The sequence below is a fragment of the Carassius gibelio genome, chromosome A12, assembly GCF_023724105.1.
Source record: "Carassius gibelio isolate Cgi1373 ecotype wild population from Czech Republic chromosome A12, carGib1.2-hapl.c, whole genome shotgun sequence".
In the NCBI taxonomy this organism is placed as follows: Eukaryota; Metazoa; Chordata; class Actinopteri; order Cypriniformes; family Cyprinidae; genus Carassius; species Carassius gibelio.
The window spans coordinates 24,595,481-24,616,783 of NC_068382.1; the positions used below are offsets into that span (position 1 = coordinate 24,595,481).

Here is a 21,303-nt window from a genome sequence, read left to right on the forward strand (position 1 = left end):
TGACGTATTGAAGTTAACAGTTCAGAGTAAAAACAATGTGAGTTAACACGACTCGATTGTCTGCTGTGTGTATCATTCATTCTGCCAACATACACAACAATTTTTTTTTTTTTTTTTATTCCAGCTGGTGCCTATTGTCATGTAGATGCGACATACTGTTGTTTTTTTTATCCACCACTCTCTTGCCATCACCATTATAGCTTACAGGGAATCCAAAGTGCACCCAAACACCAGACCTGTTGGTTATTGGAGGATCTTCTATTTCTGGTCTGTTAAACGCATTGGCCACCGCGTACCGTGCATGAACTGCTCGCTCACTCAGCGCGTACTGAGTGAGCGAGCGCCTGCGCCTGACTGAGTAGCCTAACATAAACATATAAGTTGGTGTTTTTTTCTTCTTCGGGGGTGTCAAAGGGCGTTGCCTGTTACGTTGTTTGGGTTATTGGGCTACCTTGTTGAACGCATATCATTATATTTCACTTTCTTTCTTTTTTTTCAAATATAATTAATTATATATATATATAAGCATTATGCATTCATCATAATTGCCTTAAGAATACCCTTATAATGTGTTATAAATATGGGCTTCATAGAAACACCATTTTTCTCACTATCTATTTATCTATCTATAACTATCTATGACTCCGGCTATTCAAACCAGATCTACATATTATGGCGTGACTGTCAATCCCAGAAAGTTAATCTTTAGGCTAAGATCATTTCAAAAGAATCATGTAAGTATTATTGGGAAAATTGTTAATTGTCCAGGATAGAACTTAAACTTTGAAACTGCTAGTCAACTTTATTTTTCTGCTTAACATGAGAAAGTTCTGATTATTATATCTACGTTGTTTTTAGTAGATACAGTAAAGATTTCAAGAAGAAATCCCTAAACAGAAGCAGTACTTTTTCTGTCACATGGCCTCGCATGTATTTAAGTGTAAAAATAGAATTGGCTACATATTAAAATGTGTTTTGTTTTGTTTTGGGTTTTTTCGGCCTCTGCTTGGGATGAAAATAAAGAGGCTGCAACTCTTGGAACTTTAATTGAATACCCATTACACGGTTTTAATGCATGACATGAAGCACATTAAAATCATGTAACCTAATGCAAAACTGTGGTTTTTCCTGATTTAGACAGTCCTGTACATGAATATTAGCAACCTTGGTATTTATGTGCAAAGACGGCAAATAAATATGCATTATCTTTTCTTTCTTTTTCATCTTTCATCCAAAAAAAAAAAAAATATATATATATCATTATTATTATTTCATAAGGAGATTTTCCCCCATTTTCAGTTGTTTTACTTTACTACTGTAACATCCACATGAGTCGGCCACCAGATGTCATCATTATTTTGGTACTAATCACAACCAGATTCAGACATGAGCCCCATTAATCTGTGAGAAATAATGTCAGATTTATTTACTTATTTTTCTCTTGCAGGACCAGCAGTATTTTATCCATTCGGCTCAGCAGCTGGAGACACAATAAATGCTGCTGCTGATGATGGAAACTCCTCAGTTATTCAGCTGTTGAGTCCATTTCTGTTCTTTGGCCGCACATACCAGCAGATTTATGTAAGAATTTGACTCCGTCTTGATTCTGAGTCTCAATGTGAGTGGGTAATGCTTTATAAACTCATCTGTGATAAGTATTTGTGACAATATCTCTCATGTTGCAGGTTAATAATAATGGACACCTCACATTCAACCAGTCTTCATCAGCATTTGTCCCCTACTCATTCCCCGCTAGAGGAAGCCAAGATATAATTGCAGGTCTCTGGACTAATCTTGACAACCGTCAGAGAGGTGTAGTTTCATATCAACAGTTCACCAGTGGAAATGTTCTTACACGGGCCAATCGGGATATAAACACACATTTCCCAAATCTGACCTTCACCGCCTCTTTGGTCTTTGTTGCAACATGGGATAAAGTCGCTTACTTCAACTTAACCAACACAGTAAGATTGATGTTCTTCTGAAATGTGACTGTTTTCACTTTGTTCATCATTCATTTTCTGAATTCTAGCTCAAATTAATAAAGTGGACCTTAAAGACTGTAACCAAGAATACAATAATAAATTGTTAAGCTTAAAGTAATTTTTTTGTCTTTTAATTTTTGCAGGAAACATCGTTTCAAGTGGTATTAATTTCAGGTGATAATGTTTCATTTATTCTGATGAATTATGGTGACATTGCTGTAACAGGACATCCAGTGCAGGTGAAAGAAACTTGTTTTCTGTATTGAGAACAACATTTTAATATTCACTACTGTATAAAAGTTCATGTTCTCTATATATAATGTTTATATGAATAATGTTTTACACACTTTCAGGCTGGTTATGACACGATAAACTCCACACACTACTTTGTGATTCCTGGATCGATCAATGGCAGCTTCATCTCAAACCTCAGGAACTCCAGTAATGTTGATGTTCCCGGTCGATGGATCTTCAGGGTGGACGGTGGACCAGGAAACAGCATCGTGAAAAGTACAAATCTTATCTACAGATTATGTTTTGATAAATTTCCTATAATCTTATTTAGTGTTTATATGATTAGTGTCAACAAATACAAATAAGTATTTTAATTGTTTGTGTGTGTTTCCCTTTAGACAATGTCGTTGGATTACGAGTGAGACTTTCCTCATTTTTAGACCTGACACAGATCAGCAATGAAATAGTTTTACAGCAAGTACGTCACGCTTACTATGAATATTTATACAGAATACAGTTCAAATAGACCACATGGGGAACTTTGTTCTGTTTGTCCGTCTGTGTTTCAGATCAAGCAGGAGCTGGTCAAGTACGGTCTGCCAAACAACATCGAACTGAAGTTAAGAAAACTGCAAAAGACAAAGCCGTAATTTCCTTCTCCTTCAGAAAAAAAGTAAAACCAGCTCGTTTAGCATCTGACAACTAATATCCCTGATGACTGATGAAGTAAAAGCTTCAGTTTTTCATTAAGGTGGTTTACAAAGGATTCAGACCGGGATAAAAGTATGATAAAAGAGGTCCATTAGATCCTTTTTTTTTTCTCTTTTCTTTCCATATCAATCATGTTTTGTGTATCAGTTTAAACTTTACTGAAAGTAAAAATCTTTGTCTCATTCACCTTCATTAGAACATCACTTATAAGGATTCAATAATTAAATTGAAATAATATAGATTTAATTTGAATGCAATGTACATCGCTTTGAATTAAAGAATCTGCAAATGCCTAAATGTCCAATTCTCTCTCATTAATACGGGCGTCTAAGTTTGTGGCTTAATAAAATATATTTTATTTGACTGTAAGTCAAGTCAAAGTCTATATGTAAGGGTTATGTTTAGTTTTCATTGTGTGTTCTGTTGACCTGTTCCTGATTAGCATTCTGTTCACCTGTGTATGATTCATTTAATCGTCAGCTCCTTAGTTTGCTTCACTACTTAAACTCTCAGTTCTCTCTTAGCCTTTGTCTCATCTATGTTAAGTTGGTTGTCATGCTTTTACTCTTTTTATTCGGATTTACTAAATTAAAAGACTTGTCTGTCATCTCCATCGTGATCACTTCATCTGCATCACCAACCCATGACTCTATACAACAAAGCAGCTTCACAGAAATAAACAGGACAACAGCAGAACCAGTGATGAAACTTGTGCTGTATATCAGCTTTAACAAGACAGTATAGTGTCATTGTTCAGCTCAGTTCAGTTTAATGTTGATTTAGTTCAGTTCAATAATTTAAATGTTATTAAATAAACTTACATTTTCAACATGATATGAATACTTATATTAAATATATTGAATATTGATATTCTTGATTCTGAGTCTTAATGTGAGTGGGTAATGCTTTATAAACTCATCTGTAATCAGTGATTTTGATAATCTCTCTCATGTTGCAGGTTAATAATAATGGACACCTCACATTCAACCAGTCTTCATCAGCATTTGTCCCCTACTCATTCCCTGCTAGAAGAAGCCAAGATATAATTGCAGGTCTCTGGACTAATCTTGACAACCGTCAGAGAGGTGTAGTTTCATATCAACAGTTCACCAGTGGAAATGTTCTTACACGTGCCAATCGGATATAAACACACATTTCCCAAATCTGACCTTCACCGCCTCTTGGGTCTTTGTTGCAACATGGGATAAAGTCGCTTACTTCAACTTAACCAACACAGTAAGATTGATGTTCTTCTGAAATGTGACTGTTTTCACTTTGTTCATCATTCATTTTCTGAATTCTAGCTCAAATTAATACAGTGGACCTTAAAGACAGTAACCAAGAATCCAATAATAAATTGCTAAGTTTAAAGTAATTTTATCTTTTAATTTTTGCAGGAAACATCGTTTCAAGTGGTGTTAATTTCAGGCGGTGATTTTTCATTTATTCTGATGAATTATGGTGACATTGCTGTAACAGGACATCCAGTGCAGGTGAAAGAAACTTGTTTTCTGTATTGAGAACAACATTTTAATATCCACTACTGTATAAAAGTTCATGTTCTCTATATATACTGTTTATATGAATAATGTTTTACACACTTTCAGGCTGGTTATGACACGATAAACTCCACAGACTACTTTGTGATTCCTGGATCGATCAATGGCAGCTTCATCTCAAACCTCAGGAACTCCAGTAATGTTGATGTTCCCGGTCGATGGATCTTCAGGGTGGACGGTGGACCAGGAAACAGCATCGTGAAAAGTACAAATCTTATCTACAGATTATGTTTTGATAAATTTCCTATAATCTTATTTAGTGTTTATATGATTAGTGTCAACAAATACAAATAAGTATTTTAATTGTTTGTGTGTGTTTCCCTTTAGACAATGTCGTTGGATTACGAGTGAGACTTTCCTCATTTTTAGACCTGACACAGATCAGCACTGAAATAGTTTTACAGCAAGTACGTCACGCTTACTATGAATATTTAAACAGAATACAGTTCAAATAGACCACATGGGGAACTTTGTTCTGTTTGTCCATCTGTGTTTCAGGTCAAGCAGGAGCTGGTCAAGTACGGTCTGCCAAACAACATCGAACTGAAGTTAAGAAAACTGCAAAAGATAAAGCCGTAATTTCCTTCTCCTTCAGGAAGAGAAGTAAAACCAGCTCGTTTAGCATCTGACAACTAATATCCCTGATGACTGATGAAGTAAAAGCTTCAGTTTTTCATTAAGGTGGTTAACAAAGGATTCAGACCGGGATAAAAGTATCCTAGAAGAGGTCCATTAGATCCTCCTTTTTTTCCTTTTTCTCTTTTCTTTCCATATCAATCATGTTTTGTGTATCAGTTTAAACTTTACTGTAAGTAAAACTCTTTGTCTCATTCACCTTCATTAGAACATCACTTATAAGGATTCAATAATTAAATTGAAATAATATAGATTTAATTTGAATGCAATGTACATCGCTTTGAATTAAAGAATCTGCCAAATGCCTAAATGTCCAATTCTCTCTCATTAATACGGGCGTCTAAGTTTGTGGCTTAATAAAATATATTTTATTTGACTGTAAGTCAAGTCAAACTCTATATGTAAGGGTTATGTTTCATTTTCATTGTGTGTTCTGTTGACCTGTTCCTGATTAGCATTCTGTTCACCTGTGTATGATTCATTTAATCGTCAGCTCCTTAGTTTGCTTCACTTAAACTCTCAGTTCTCTCTTAGCCTTTGTCTCATCTATGTTAAGTTGGTTGTCATGCTTTTACTCTTTTTATTCGGATTTACTAAATTAAAAGACTTGTCTGTCATCTCCATCGTGATCACTTCATCTGCATCACCAACCCATGACACTATACAACAAAGCAGCTTCACAGAAATAAACAGGACAACAGCAGAACCAGTGATGAAACTTGTGCTGTATATCAGCTTTAACAAGACAGTATAGTGTCATTGTTCAGTTCAGTTCAGTTTAATGTTGATTTAGTTCAGTTCAATAATTTAAATGTTATTAAATAAACTTACATTTTCAACATGATATGAATACTTATATTGAATATATGGTTTGATAATTGTGACAGAGGCCATGATTTTCTACTTTTAACAGCATCTTAAAAGCACAACTTTCACACTGAGAAAAAAACCCCAGCAAGAACAGCTAGACGTTTATAGGTCTGATTCATTTGTACACTGTAAACGGGGTTGCGGATGAGTAAATGAACTATAAACACAAAGACAAAAAAAATATATAATTAAAACCAAAACAGTCAGGACAGAAAACACGCCCTTCTGATCTGCATACAAACTCCGCCCACATTAGAGTGTAGCCCCGCCCTCTTCCTCTGACTGTGAAGAATGAGAAGAATTTGAGGAAATAGTTGAGTTGTTAGGGGGCGTGGCTTAGATCCAACTCACTTCTCATAAGTTTGGGCTTGAGCTTCAACTTTAAACTTCGTCTAAGCTCAAGACAGAAGGAGGGCAATCATGGTCGACGTGGTGCTGACAGTAGATCTGCCAGCTAGCAGCTCGAGTTCAGAAAAACTCCAGAAGAACCCAGAGGAGAGCAATCAGAAGTCCACAGAGGAGAAGATCAACGGATCTCCAGAGACAGAAAACCAGACCGCAGGAGAGAAATACAGTGTGAAATAAATATGTGTTTGTAACAAGCTTCTTATTGGTTATTACATATGTGTATTTACATATACGAAAGTGTTCATAGTAAAACATAACAACTGATGTACAAGTCTAGCGTGGTTACTGACATGGTGTCAGAAGAGGGATTTCAAGAGTTCACACTTACATACAATTGGGAGGGTAAGATTTAATGCGTATTTGGCGTGCTGTCCGGAGGGAGGGCTCCGAGCTCGGAGTTCGGCCCGAACCCAGAGTACTCCCCCCTACCCTATGTAAGTGGTTTAGGATTAGAAGTGTGGAGAAGGGGTGGTGGGGGGATGCTGCGAGACTGTCAAATGAATTGAGGTGAGACTGCTGTATATATACACCTCTTACCATTGATTGCTGAGTGCTCTCCACCTGTGTTAATTATCTGCTCGTGCTTCTCCCGAACTTTGTTAATAAAACATCATTTTAGCTCAGTGGACTCTGACAGACTGTTGCTATATTGCTCTTATAAGTGAAGAGCTCCACAGTAGAGAATATGCTCAAATTTCCACCGCCAGAAAGTTTCCCGTTTGAAAGGCTGAGCGAATGGCCAGAGATTCATGCGTTACAGAACAGCCGCCAAATTATCACTAGAGGACAGCGATGTGCAGGTCAGTGCTCTCATTTATTCCATGGGGAAGGATGCAGGGAATATATTCAAATCATTCACATTTGATAATGATGATGACAGAGATAACTATGAAGTGGTGATTCAGAAGTTTGACGAGCACTTCATTCCCCCAAAGAAACGTGATATATGAACACGCGTGCTTTCATCAGCGGTGTCATTGAGAGGGAGAGACTTTAGAAGCGTTCGTAAGAGGACTTTATGATCTCTCGGAACATTGTGATTTTGGCGAATTAAAAGATGAATACATCCGAGACAGGATTCTGATCACATTTACATGGACACTTTTTGCTTCGATCGGATTTAATTTGTTCTGATTGATGAATCCGAACGTGTTTACATGAACGCTGAATAAATTGATCGGGTTTATATGCGCGTTTACATGTCACAGGCTTCTGATCAGATTTACTCTTTTGACATAAGTACACTGCATGAATATACAGAATGTCCCGCTGCTGTCGCATGTAGTTTTAAAAAGCACACATGATATTTATCTACTCCGGGTCCTAATTAGGTGACGACCAGCACATGAACTGTTTTGCTGCTTAACTTTACTTTTAAAAAAAAGGTGTAAAAGCGTCTGTTGATGAGAGTCTTAAACAAGCACTGGTGGAATGTGGTCCTGTTCCACTTCACATACACTGATGGAAAGGGGAGTTGCATAATGACAGGACACTTATTTATGACACTTTAGTCACCAGGATGAACAGCTCGTTTTGCACATCAGACATCATTAAGCTATTTCTACGTCACTGCACATGCACAGTACTTTCCCGTTTCGGTTTTCAATCCCATCAAGTGTTTACATGTCCTCTCGCTCGGATTACAAAAGGGATTATCCACCCCTTACAATCCGATCAAAATTTTTGTCGGATCTGACCAATTCAATCCGATTGACGTGTTTACATGTGACTTTTTTATTCTGATTGTGCTTCTAGTCCTATTATGATTGGATTAGTAGCGTCCATGTAAACGTAAAGCGGCAACTTCAAGGAACACTGATGCTCACTAGAGCAATTGAAATGGCATGTAGCCATAAACTCATTAAAACCCAAAATGCAGAGCAAAGTGAAAGTGAATTAGAAGAGGTTAAATTTACCCAACAAAATTGTGGCAGAGGAAGGAAAATTAGCACTGATAAACAGAGAGAAGAACAAGGCTATAGAAACGAATGGAGTGACAGAAAGAAATGCACAAGATGCAACAAAACATATAATCAGAGAGAGCACTGTCCTGTCAAAAAAGCTGAATGTCGAAAGTGCAAAAAAATTGGCATTATCAAAATTTATTCCGGATGCAGATGCCACCGTAATATTACACGGAGAAAAGTTACAAAAGCCTGAAAGATATGATACAACTGAGCAAAACAAATGTCATTCTGAACAGTCCTGGTGGTAAGCTGGAGTGTGTGGGCCAGATGAAGACAACAGTAAATGTAAAAAAAATATGATGAATGCAAATGTGGTGAGAGAAGCCCATGTTGGGAATCTGTTAGGATGCATTGCTGCAATTCAGATGGGGCTAATAAAAAGAATAGATGAAATAAGAGAGAATGTGTTTGACTCTTTGGGACTGATGGCATGTGAACCAGTTAAAATAATGCTTAAGGGTACAGCAGAGCCATACAGCATTCATTTAGCTCGTAGAGTACCAATCCCAATGCTTACGAAGGTAAAACAAGAACTGGACAGAATGGAGTGGCTGGGCGTTATTGAAGAGGTTTCTGAGCCCACTCCATGGTGTGCCCCAATGGTGCCAGTCGCCAAAAGGAATGGAGACATTAGGATATATGTCAACATCAAACGACTAAACAAAGCCATTATTCGTGAAAAGTATGTTTTGCCAACCTTGGATGACATCACTTCTAAACTGACAGGGGCAACAGTCTTTTCTAGCCTTGACACTGCCAGTGTTTTCTGGCAGATACCATTAGATGACGCTAGCAATATGTTGACCACTTTTATAACTCCCTTCAAGAGGTACTGTTTTCGTCGCTTGCCATTTGGCATAACTAGTGCTCCAGAGATATTTCAGAAACGCATGAGTGAGCTACTTCGGAATGTTGAGGGAGTATGCTGCTATATGGTACTAATGAAGAACATTACCATAGACTTGATGAAGTACTGAAGGCCATCCATGCCTCAGGACTGAAGCTGAAGAAGGAAAAATGCCTTTTTGGTCAGAATGAATTGGGTTTTGTCCGATATCGTCTCAGTCTAGAGGGCATTAGACCTGATCCAGAAAAGGAAAAATAACATGAAGACAACAAGAGTGCAAGGGAAGCAAGACACACACACCATAAATCAAACTACAAAATAAGAGACATGAAAACAAAAACATGAAACAAACCCCCAAAACAGACATTCCAACACTCTACATTCCCCTTGACCTTAACCTAAGTCTACTAATACTCAAATGAGAGTTGGCCTGTAGTTGCAGTTGCTTATAGTCAATAGACTAAGAGGACCATCAAAATAAAATTTAACCATATTAAACGGTGCATTTTTTCAGTTGAAGAATATTAAGCTCACATCAATTAAATATTATTAGCAGGAAACATTTAAATAACACTCAACACTCAGTAAGATACTGTGTAGATCTTAAACAATGTCAAGATATGATAGAGTCCATCATACTATAAACAAAGTAAATTGAATATGGTGTTCATTGTGTGTTATAAATAATCATACTCTTAAAAGTTATAACCACAAATATGCAAATATTATGATGTATTATAATTGTTGTTATAATTATTCATGAGTTGATATACCATTATAAATGTTTTATATATATATATATATATATATATATATATATATATATATATATATATATATATATATATATATATATATAAAGCATTATACATTCATTATAATACCTCAAGAATACACTTCATACAAATAATGTGTTATAAATATGGGCTTCATAGACACACCATTTTTCAACAAGAAATTTCTGATCTACTTATTATGGCGTGACAGTCAGTCCCAGAGAGTTAATCTGTAGGCTAAGATCATTTCAAAAGGTTCATGTTATATATCGTATTTTCCGGACTATAAGTTGCACTTTTTTCATAGTTTGACTGGTCCTGCGACTTATATTCAGGTGCGACTTATTTACATGAACCGAGAGAAATGAACCAAGAGAAAACATTACCGTCTAAAGCCGCGAGAGGGCGCTCTATGCTGCCAGAGATGCTGATCAGTGCTCCTGTAGTCTACACTGAGTAGCATAGTAATCTATTGGTTCTTGGTTCTAAATGAATGCGACTTATAGTCCAGTGAGACTTATATATGTTTTTTTCCTCATCATGACGGATTTTTGGACTGATGCAATTTATACTCAGGTGCAACTTATAGTCTGAAAAATACAGTAATTGGGAAAATTGTTAATTGGCTAGGAAAGAACTTAAAAGTTGAAACTGTTAGTTAAATTAATTTTTTTGCTTTACATGAGAAAGTTTTGATTATTATAGCTACATTGTTTTTAGTAGATAGAGTATAGGCTTCAGGAAGAAAACCCTTAACAGAATCATTACTTTTTCTGTCACATGGCACTTGTAAGAATGTAGAATTGGCTACATGTAAACAATTGTTTTGTTTTGTTTAGATTTTTGTTGTTGTTGTTTTTTGTTTGTTTGTTTTTGTTTATTATTATTATTATTATTATTATTATTATTATTACGGACCTCTGCTTGGAAGAAAATAAAGAGGCCGCACCTCTTGGAAATGTAATTGAATACCCCTGACTTATATCATAAAGAAATGTAAAAAAATTATGTGTCATGGTAGAAAAGAATACCATGAATTTGATTACAGAAAAACTGTTTTGAACATGGTAATGGATTAAAACTTAAATATTAGACTTGATGTACTTACATCTTAACACCTCTTTGTTTTAAAAATCAGATCATAGATCATATATTTTGTCTATAGCCTAAAAAACAGCTTCGTAAATAGGAAAATTGAAATATAGAGGATTCTGAACAGGATTTTTTTTAATTTAGCGAGTCATTAAATGACTTGAGACTCTGCTCAGACTCCAGCGATAAAAACTTCAGACTTGACTCAGACTCCAAGTTAAAGACTTGTGAACATTACACAGTTTTAATGCACGACATGAAGCACATTAAAATTGTTTAAACTAATGCATAACTGTGGATTATCCCACTTTATAAAGTCCTTTACATGAATATTAGCAACCTTGGTATTTATGTGCAAAGACGGCAAATAAATATGCATTATCTTTTCTTTCTTTTTTATCTTTCATCCCCAAAAAAAACAAAATCATTTTTTTTTTTTTCATAATGAGATTTCCCTCATTCTCAATTGTTTTACTTTACTACTGTAACATCCACATGAGTTGGCCACCAGAGGGCACCATTATCTTGTTACTTATCACAGCCAGCTACAGAACATGAGCCCCATTAAGTAATGTCAGATTTATTTATTTATTTTTCTCTTGCAGGACCAGTAGTATTTTATCCATTCGGCTCAGCAGCTGGAGACACAATAAATGCTGCTGCTGATGATAGAAACTCCTCAGTTATTCAGCTGTTGAGTCCATTTCTGTTCTTTGGCCGCACATATCAGCAGATTTATGTAAGAATTTGACTCCGTCTTGATTCTGAGTCTTAATGTGAGTGGGTAATGCTTTATAAACTCATCTGTGATCAGTGATTTTGACAATATCTCTCATGTTGCAGGTTAATAATAATGGACACCTCACATTCAACCAGTCTTCATCAGTATATGTCCCCTACTCATTCCCCGCTAGAGGAAGCCAAGATATAATTGCAGGTCTCTGGACTAATCTTGACAACCGTCAGAGAGGTGTAGTTTCATATCAACAGTTCACCAGTGGAAATGTTCTTACACGGGCCACTCGGGATATAAACGATTGATGTTCTTCTGAAATGTGACTGTTTTCACTTTGTTCATGATTCATTTTCTGAATACATGGCCATATGATTACAGTAGACCTTAAAGACAGTTCATTTCAATTAAATTCAAGTTTATTTGTATAGCACTTTTTAAAATCCAAATCGTTACAAAGCAACTTTACAGAAAATTATGTTTCTACAATATTTAGTAGTAGCTTATAAGTGATGACTGACAGTTTGTGCACGTATGATTTGTAGAAAAATTAATACAAGTCGTAGCCAGCCAGATGATGAATATTATTAATATTATTAATAATAAATAATTATTATATGATGTTGTCACACTTGTAGCAATAATTGTTAGTTCTGTTTGTTGATTCAGGGTTAGCATCATCTGAGGTCCTCTGAGGGTCAGCATCATCTCTTCTCAGGTGTTCTGGATCCAGACTGGAGCTTGTGTAAATCCTAGTTACCACGGGATGTAAATCCTGTAGCAAAACATAGAAACAAAATAGAGACATCATTAGCATAGCTGCTGATCCAACAAACTAAAATTAGTTTAACCCAAGCTAAAGAATAAGAATGCACATTTGATTGGCAGTCACAATTTAAGAGATGCATTATTCAAATGCTTGGCGAAAAAAAAGAGATGCATTTTTAATATAGATTTAAACAGAGAGAGTGTGTCTGAACCCCGAACATTGTCAGGAAGGCTATTCCAGAGTTTGGGAGCCAAATGTGAAAAAGCTCTACCACTTTAGTGGACTTTGCTATCCTAGGAACGACCAAAAGTCCAGCGTTTTGTGACCTTAGGGAGCGTGATGGATTGTAGCGTGTGAGTTTCGTGTCCTCGTCGATACGTGGGCAGTGGTCCTGACACGACGATCGTCGCCGCGGGCGTCGTGCTGCGAACCATCTCGATCAGGCTCCTGAAGTCCCTCTTCAGCGTCTCCGTCTGCCGCAGCGTGGTGTCGTTAACCCCGGCGTGAAGCACGACCGCTCTGGGGCTATCGTCGGCCTTCAGGATCGCGGGTATCTGCGCAGAAACATCGAGAACACGAGCACCAGGCAAACAATGAGTGTGCACTTTACCTTCGGCTAACGTAGCACTTACGTGTCGGACGATGGAGTCACCGATGATCACAGCGTCGCGTCCTGTCTCGCGGAGGGGAGCGAAGCGGTTCCGGATGGAGATCTCGAAGGCAGGAGGGGGAGAAGTAGTCGCCCGGGACCCGGCTCGCGTCCTCCGCTGTGGATGCACCCAGGGTCCGTGGTGTCCCGGCGTCGCAGTGAAGGACATCTGGGAAGATCGTGTCCTGGGTGCACCTGGCCTGTGAAGAGAAACACACAGAGTAGACATGGTGGGACTGTTAACAGCACGATGTATACTTACCCCGGACTTGTGAGCGTCAGCCCGGGATGTTTTCAGCGCGGCTCTCCGCTCTCTCAGCTGGGCCTGCCTCACCTCCAGGTCGCAAATCTGTTCCTGCACCGAATGCAACTCGAACATGTCCTCGCCTGCAATCAAAGGTAGACATTCATCCGCCATTAAAGCAAGTAACAATGAGTACAGCAATGGTATAATGTGTCTGAATATGGTATTTGTAATGTAAACGCAGTTAACAGCAACCACGCCGCTGATGCTAACGGGCTATAAGCTAATAGCGGACCCAGGAGATCAAAATAAAACTAGTGGTAACGAGGCGCTCTGACTGTTTTTGTTGTAGAATACAATAGAGGATATATTCACACGTTATATAAACGGAAACAATGGTGTTTAAAATTGATTTTTAAGATAAAAATAGTCGATAAAAAGAATATAGTGACGGAGCTCAAACGCAAGTACAGATGCCAACAACAAACAATCTAACCCTAACCCACAGTAACCAAGAAAACAATAATAAATTGCTACGGTTAAAATAAATTTTATCTTTCAATTTTTGCAGGAAACATCGTTTCAAGTGGTTTTAATTTCAGGCTGTAATTTTTCATTTATTCTGATGAATTATGGTGACATTGCTGTAACAGGACATCCAGTGCAGGTGAAAGAAAATGTTACTATTGTATAAAAGTTCATGTTCTCTATATATACTGTTTAAATGAATAATGTTCTACACACTTTCAGGCTGGTTATGACACGATAAACTCCACACACTACTTTGTGATTCCTGGATCAATCAATGGCAGCTTCATCTCAAACCTCAGGAACTCCAGTAATGTTGATGTTCCCGGTCGATGGGTCTTCAGGGTGGACGGTGGACCAGGATACAGCAAAAGTAAAAGCCTTATTTATAGATAATGTTATGATAAATTTCCTATCATCCTTTACAGTGTTTGTATGGTTAGTGTGAAAAAAACACAGACAAACATTTTAGGTGTTCCTGTGTGTTTCCTTCTAGACCGTGTCATTGGATTACGTATTAGACTTTCCTCATTTATGGACTTGACACAGAATGGCAGCACTGAAATAGTTTTACAGCAAGTACGTCACGCATACTATGAATATTTATACAAAATACAGTTCAAATAGACCACATGGGGAACTTTGTTCTGTTTGTCCATCTGTGTTTCAGGTCAAGCAGGAGCTGGTCAAGTACGGTCTGCCAAACAACATCGAACTGAAGTTAAGAAAACTGCAAAAGATAAAGCCGTAATTTCCTTCTTCAAAGAAAAGAAGTAAAACCAGCTCGTTTAGCATCTGACAACTAATATCCCTGATGACTGATGATGTAAAAGCTTCAGTTTTTCATTAAGGTGGTTTACAGAGGATTCAGCATAAAAGTATCCTAGAAGAGAACCATTAGATTTCAGACAGATTCATTCATAGTTATATTAAAAATTGTCCTGGCTATTCCAAGCTTTATAATTGCAGTGGGTGGGTGTTTCTGTTCAACAGTCCAAAAGAAGTCCTATAAAGTGCATCCATCATGTGAGAAAGCACAGCAGTGACAAAGTACATGTAGTACCTTGGGTTCAGTCAGAATGAAACGAGAACATCCTAAGTTCAAACCTTTTATACATTTTCAGTTTACTACCCTTCATGTAAATGAAGTTGCTCATTTTGTAACAGCTGTAGTCTGTATTTTAATGAAGTTCTGACACCCCTTAGTCTGAGGTGGTTTTCAGTCTCCCAGACCTGTTCATTCTAAAGTTGGTCACCATTTGCTCAGAATATGATCATCTTAAATGGTCTACAAACAACATAACTGTTAACTTTCTTCTTCTCTATAATAATTAAGCCATTTTGGGAAATGAGCATGGTCAAACATATTGTGGAGTGGAAGATGACATTCTTACAATCCATAATAAAATAAAAACCATTGCTTCACACAGCTCTGGGAGTGAATAAAGGCCTCCTTTAGCGAATCATATTTAAAACATTATAAACTGTAATCTCTAGCTAACTGTCGTATGCTCATTCATTCTGGGTAGATGATGTTTGCATGGCATATGTGCACCAATCCGTAATGTAATGTCATTATTTACACATAGAATTAATTAACAGATTATGATTATTATGTCACCTTTGGCTCACTCCTTGGAGGGTTTGTTTAGTGTTTTTGTAAAGTTGCTTTGTAAAAAGTTGCTTATCATCATTCCATCTAAATTCACATCTATCTGTACAGAGTGAGGGAATTTCTAAAAGATGCACACAAGGAAGCGATCCGTCCAAATAACTATCTTCATGTCACAAGATGAAATGATAAAAGATATTTCAGGTTTCAGTACAGGTACACCCACAGTTCTTAAAGGCACTGATGAGACCGTGAGAGCTGGAGATCATCATCACTGTGTTCAGCTGCTGAAGAGAGAATCTCCCCGAGTGTGTTCTGCATCAGCATTTGACCTCAGGTAAAGATATTTATTTATTTGCAAATGTGCACAAAACAACATGTAAAATATTTAATATGCGAAACATTTGTATACACACACATGTATATTAATATTTTTTAAAGAACTTTCTTCTGCTCACCGAGCCTGCATTTATTTGATCCAAAATACAGAAAAAGCGGTAAGATTGTGAAATATTTTTAGTATTTAAAATACATTTTCTATTTGAATATAGTTTTAAAATATAATTTATTCATTTGATTTCAAAGCTGATTTTTTTCAGCACCATTACTTCAGTCTTCAGTGTCACATGATCCTTCAGAAATCATTCTAATATTCTGATTTGCTGCTCAAAATTTTTTTATTATTATTATGTTGAAAACAGCGGGGTAGAATTTTTCAGGTTTCTTTGATAAATAGAAAGTTCAGAAGAACAGCATTTATCTGAAATAAATATTTTGTAACATTATAATGAAGTATTCATTTCTTGTATCCCATGTGTATACTGTATGTATACATACATATACAGTATATATATGATATATATATATATCAAGCTGTTGAATGGTATTGTAACACTGTACGCTCCCAGAAGGAACACAGAGTCAAAGATAATCAAAACAGTCTTTATTAATCCAACACAGGCGTTAATCCATCAGGGTAAACAGGAGGAAGATACACATATGGAACTGGTAGACCCAACAAAACTGAACTGAAAGGTCTAGGGTTTTAAAGACAGGATAATGAGAAACAGAGAGGTGCAGGGAATCAATTCATAATCAAACTAAACAAGGACAGGACACAGACCAAATAAGGAAAAACAGAAACTGGCACACATGCCAACAGGTCCAATCCTGACAGGTATAGTGAATAGTGTTACAAAAGCTTTTATTTCAGATAAATGCTGATCTTTGGATCTTTCTATTCATCAAAGAAGAAATTTACTCAGTTACATTTTAAAATATATTTAAATAGAAAGCAGTTACTTTAGTAAAAATATTTTAGAAGATTATTCCTTTTGCTGTAGAAAATTCTTCTTTATTGAAATTAAATTAAATAAAAAAAATCTTCCTTTTCAAAAACATTTGACTGGTTGTGTGTGTGTGTGTGTGTGCAGGTGCAGGAGTTGCCGTTGGTCACAATGAGGTTTCTGACCTCTCTGTGTGTGTCTCTTCTGCTGCTGATTAATGGTGAGTGTTTTATTTTTCATGTGCTTTACAATGATATTGTAAGTATGTGAACACTCTTAATATTAATTCATTATGTTTATACTGTTTATTTAACAGGTGAAATGATCAATGGACAAACTACAGGTACAATATATTTGTGTGTGTGTGTTTGTGTGTGTGTGTATATATAATATATATAATATATACACACACATACATATATATATATTTTTTTTTCTTTTTTACTTTATCTAATCTCTATCATATTTATTTACTTTATCGTTTCTATTTACTTAATCATCTACATTGATAGGACAAAATGGGCTGTATTTTAAAAAATGCTTACTAAATTTTCAAAAACTAGTTTGTTGAAAAAAGTTTTAAGTTTTGCCAAAAAAAAAATGTTTTAGATAAATATAATTGAAATAAATATTTTCTTGACCTCAAAAGTTAGGTTAAGGCTATTGATTGATTGATTAAGACAATTGACTAATTCAGTTGGAATATGTAATCTGTCCGGACACCACACATTTGTTTTTCACTGTGTGTTGTGCTCATGAAATCAGCAACAACATTCCAACTCATCTTTTACTAATGAAATATGTTGTGCAGATCATAGCACTGATACAGCTCTACATTTGGGGCCGTATTCACAAAACATTTTATCTTACCATAGAGTTCTCCAAACTAGCAGTAAAGGTTTCTAGCGAAGAGTCTTCTCTTAAAACCAATTCACAAAGCTGCTGAGACATTTAATAAGGAACAGAGAGAAGTCTTTAGCTAAGAGGCGGGTTTGACCTTGTTGCTATAGATGATGTCAACTTGCTTACTAGCTATGCACACAGTGATTGGCTGATAGTCTCTGTCAGAGACTTATTCATAGAAATATTGTAGAGCACGATTTTATGTTGCCATATTCAAATAAAGGTTTAAAAATAAAAATGTTAATTGTCAAATTCAAATAAATATTTCAAAATGCAGGCTAAGTCACTAATTAAACAAGTATATGTTCAGCTAATTGTCAGCTAATGTATGCTTCTTGTAAACAATTAGTGAATATGCATATAAACAGCTTTTTAATTAACAGAGTAGAATAATCATGGCTGATTATAAGACATGAAAACGTAAAAGAAAACCAAACTGGATGCAAGAAGAGCTGTTGCTTCTTATCCAACAGGTTAATGAAAACAAGTATATACAGTAGGCTAAATAAAGGAAAATTTTCCAACAAATGTTTCTAAAATTTTTACATTTCAAGACAGATTGCCAGCAACAGCCATTTTAGGGTAGTTTGTGGTTTGGTCTTAGTGACTTAGGAGTCCTCTTCACCACTCCTAACCTTTTACAGATTTAGGAGCTAGTTTTAGAGCTAAAATGCTTTGTGGAGCAAAGATTTAGGAGTCCTACATTTAGGACTGACACACCCATTAACAATACATTGTGAATTGTGAATATGGGCTCTGATTGTGAACCCGAAGACTTAAGGAATTATTCTGTTACACAGAAAAAATATATAAATGCATGTAACCAGAAAAAATAAATAAATAGAATGAAAAGAAATGTACTATAAATATGCATGTATTCTGCCTTCCTAAGGGCATTAAACCAAAAAATGTAATTTGATTAGAGTCTGTAAGCTTCAGTGCTGGTAAATGTCATCAAGATATTATGAACTATCTTTAAAAAAAAAATGTTCTTCCTCATTTTTTTTTTCACTTTTTATGGTTCAAAACATTCATTATTTTCAACCATGTACATTATTCTTGCTCCTCTATGCCCCGCCTCCTGAAATATGTAGATTTTTACAAGGCTCATCATTCCGAAAAGTGAGGTGTGTGCTGACTGGCCAGTTAATGCCTCAAGCGTGCGACGGGACAAAACCAATAAAACCCTTTATAAACCTGTTGCATCCAGTGGGGGACATAATTGCTGATTATAATGACTTAAACTGTCTTTTTACGCGTTGTGTTCCGTACTGTGCCTTGTAAACATAAAATCATGTCTGCATTTGTGATCAGAGAAATGACAAACAACAAACGCTACTCTACTACTCAAAATTTGAGTTTGAATCATCATTGGTAAATTCTTTAAATATGAAAATGTACTTACAGGCCATGAGTCAGAAGCACCAGACTGGCCTTGCAAAATTGGAAATGCTAAAAATTTCTAGAAACCGCCTTTGTGCCACAGATGCTTTGCAGGCTACTGGTTCAGGAAAACAGTCATCATCCTCCATAAAATGCACTGCACACTTCTGAATATTTGGGTTGAACTGTGCTGGAACAGTGTTGTAAATGCAACTTAACCACTGATTTCTAGTTGTTTCATCTTTTGGAAGAACAAGTTTGTTTCGCTTTCACAACAAAACACACACCTCCACAATATTTCTGCTGCAGCAACAGCGAGAATAAAAGTTGCACCTTCTTTTTTGCATGAACATTTTGACGGCATTATGCAAATTTTCCCACATACTGACATAGATATGTGGGGGCGTGTTACAACGAGACGTTTTAGGAAGGTGTGGTTGACTCTTAACTTTTAGAAAAAAATTCTCTTTGGATTTGAGACTTTAGTCTTTGCAATTTTGCACATCTTCTTTATGCACCAAGAGCTTGTAACACTCCAAAGAGAAAGTAAAGATTGAAATCACATCATATGACCTGTATAATAATGGTTTATCGAAGCCTGTTTGATTCGCTCATTATTGTTGTCAGTAGTCTCTAATGATAAGGCTCTGGGAAGTTTGTTGCCACAGTATTTTATCCACTGATACTTTAATATGCATTACTCCGTATGATGTGTGTGCTGTAGATCTCCCCTCTTCTCACCCTCTATGCTCTAAGCTTTACACATGAATGACCAGTGCTAAAACAAGGGGTTTTGGGACACTTTATGGTTTTTCTTATACATATTTTACTTTTCAAAAAATTCTTTCAAAAAAGAAACTCATGTATTAAATAAATTCAATGCACACCGACTGAAGTAGTTAAAGTCTTTGGTTCTTTTAACTGTGATGATTTTGGCTCAAATTTAACAAAAATCATCTCAACAAATTAGAATACTTCATGCTACTTCAGACTAAAATGCCAATAAAAAAATAAAAAATAGTGAATTGTTGGCCTTCTGGAATGTGTGTTAATTTACTGTACATGTACTCAATACTTGGTAGGGGCTCTTTTGCTTTAATTACTGCCTCAAATCGGCGTGACATGGAGATGATCAGTTTGTGGCTCTGCTGAGGTGGTCTGGAAGCCCAGGTTTCTTTGACAGTTGCCTTTAGCTCATCTGCACTTGTTTTTTTTTTTTCATTTTCCTCTTGACAATACTCCATAGATTCTCTCTGGTGTTCAGGTCTGGTGAGTTTGCTGGCCAGTCAAGCACACCAACACCATGGTCATTTAACCACCTTTTGGTGCTTTTGGCAGTGTAGGCAGATGCCAAATCCTTCTGGAAAATGAAATCAGCATCTTCAAAAAGCTGGTCAGCAGAAGGAAGCATGAAGTGCTCTAAAATGTCTTGGTAAACGAGTGCAGTGACTTTGGTTTTCAAAAAACACAATGGACCAACACCAGCAGATGACATTGAACCCCAAATCATCACAGAGTCTGGAAACTTAACACTGGACTTCAAGCAACTTGGGCTATGAACTTCTCCACCCTTCCTCCAGTCTCTAGGACCTTGGTTTCCAAATGAAATACAAAACAAAAGAGGACTTTGGAGCACTGGGCAACAGTCCAGTTCTTCTTCTGTGGTTTAGGAGTGGCTTAACAAGAGGAATACGACAACTGTAGCCAAATTCCTTGACACATCTGTGTGTGGTGGCTCTTGATGGCTTGACCCCAGCCTCAGTCCATTCCTTATGAAGTTCACTCAAATTCTTGAATCGATTTTGCTTCAGAATCTTCATAAGGCTGCGTTTCTCTCGGTTAGTTGTGCATCTTTTTCTTCCACTCAACTTTCTGTTAACACGCTTGGATACAGCACTCTGTGAACAGCCAGCTTCTTTGGCAATGAATGCTTGTGGCTTACTCTCCTTGTGAAGGGTGTCAATGATTGTCTTCCGGACAACTGTCAGATCACAACTGGCATGTCACCAGATTTGTTAAGATAGATAATTGGTGGGTTTTTGTTAAATGTGAGCTGAAATCAGCAAACTTAAAACAACCAAAGATTTAAACTACTTCAGTCTGTGTGTATT

At 36.5% G+C, this 21,303-nt stretch overlaps 1 protein-coding gene across 5 annotated transcripts in view; it reads left to right on the top strand.

Annotated features, from left to right (window-relative positions):
- LOC128025534 (nidogen-1-like) overlaps positions 1-21,303 on the top strand; it is a 95,410-nt gene that overhangs the window by 14,795 nt on the left and 59,312 nt on the right. Inside the window, exons 6-12 of one of the 5 annotated variants that reach the window (XM_052611982.1) lie at positions 1,448-1,581; positions 1,686-1,964; positions 2,129-2,159; positions 4,359-4,423; positions 4,538-4,694; positions 4,817-4,896; positions 4,988-5,602. In XM_052611982.1, the coding sequence (XP_052467942.1) occupies positions 1,448-1,581; positions 1,686-1,964; positions 2,129-2,159; positions 4,359-4,423; positions 4,538-4,694; positions 4,817-4,896; positions 4,988-5,068 (827 nt within the window). In that variant the 3' untranslated portion in view covers positions 5,069-5,602. Of the gene's footprint in view, positions 1-1,447; positions 1,582-1,685; positions 1,965-2,128; positions 2,225-2,338; positions 2,496-2,617; positions 2,698-2,788; positions 3,531-4,327; positions 4,424-4,537; positions 4,695-4,816; positions 4,897-4,987; positions 5,603-21,303 lie in introns of those variants that run through there. The other 4 variants (XR_008186174.1, XM_052611981.1, XM_052611979.1 and 1 more) reach the window with 4 other exon arrangements.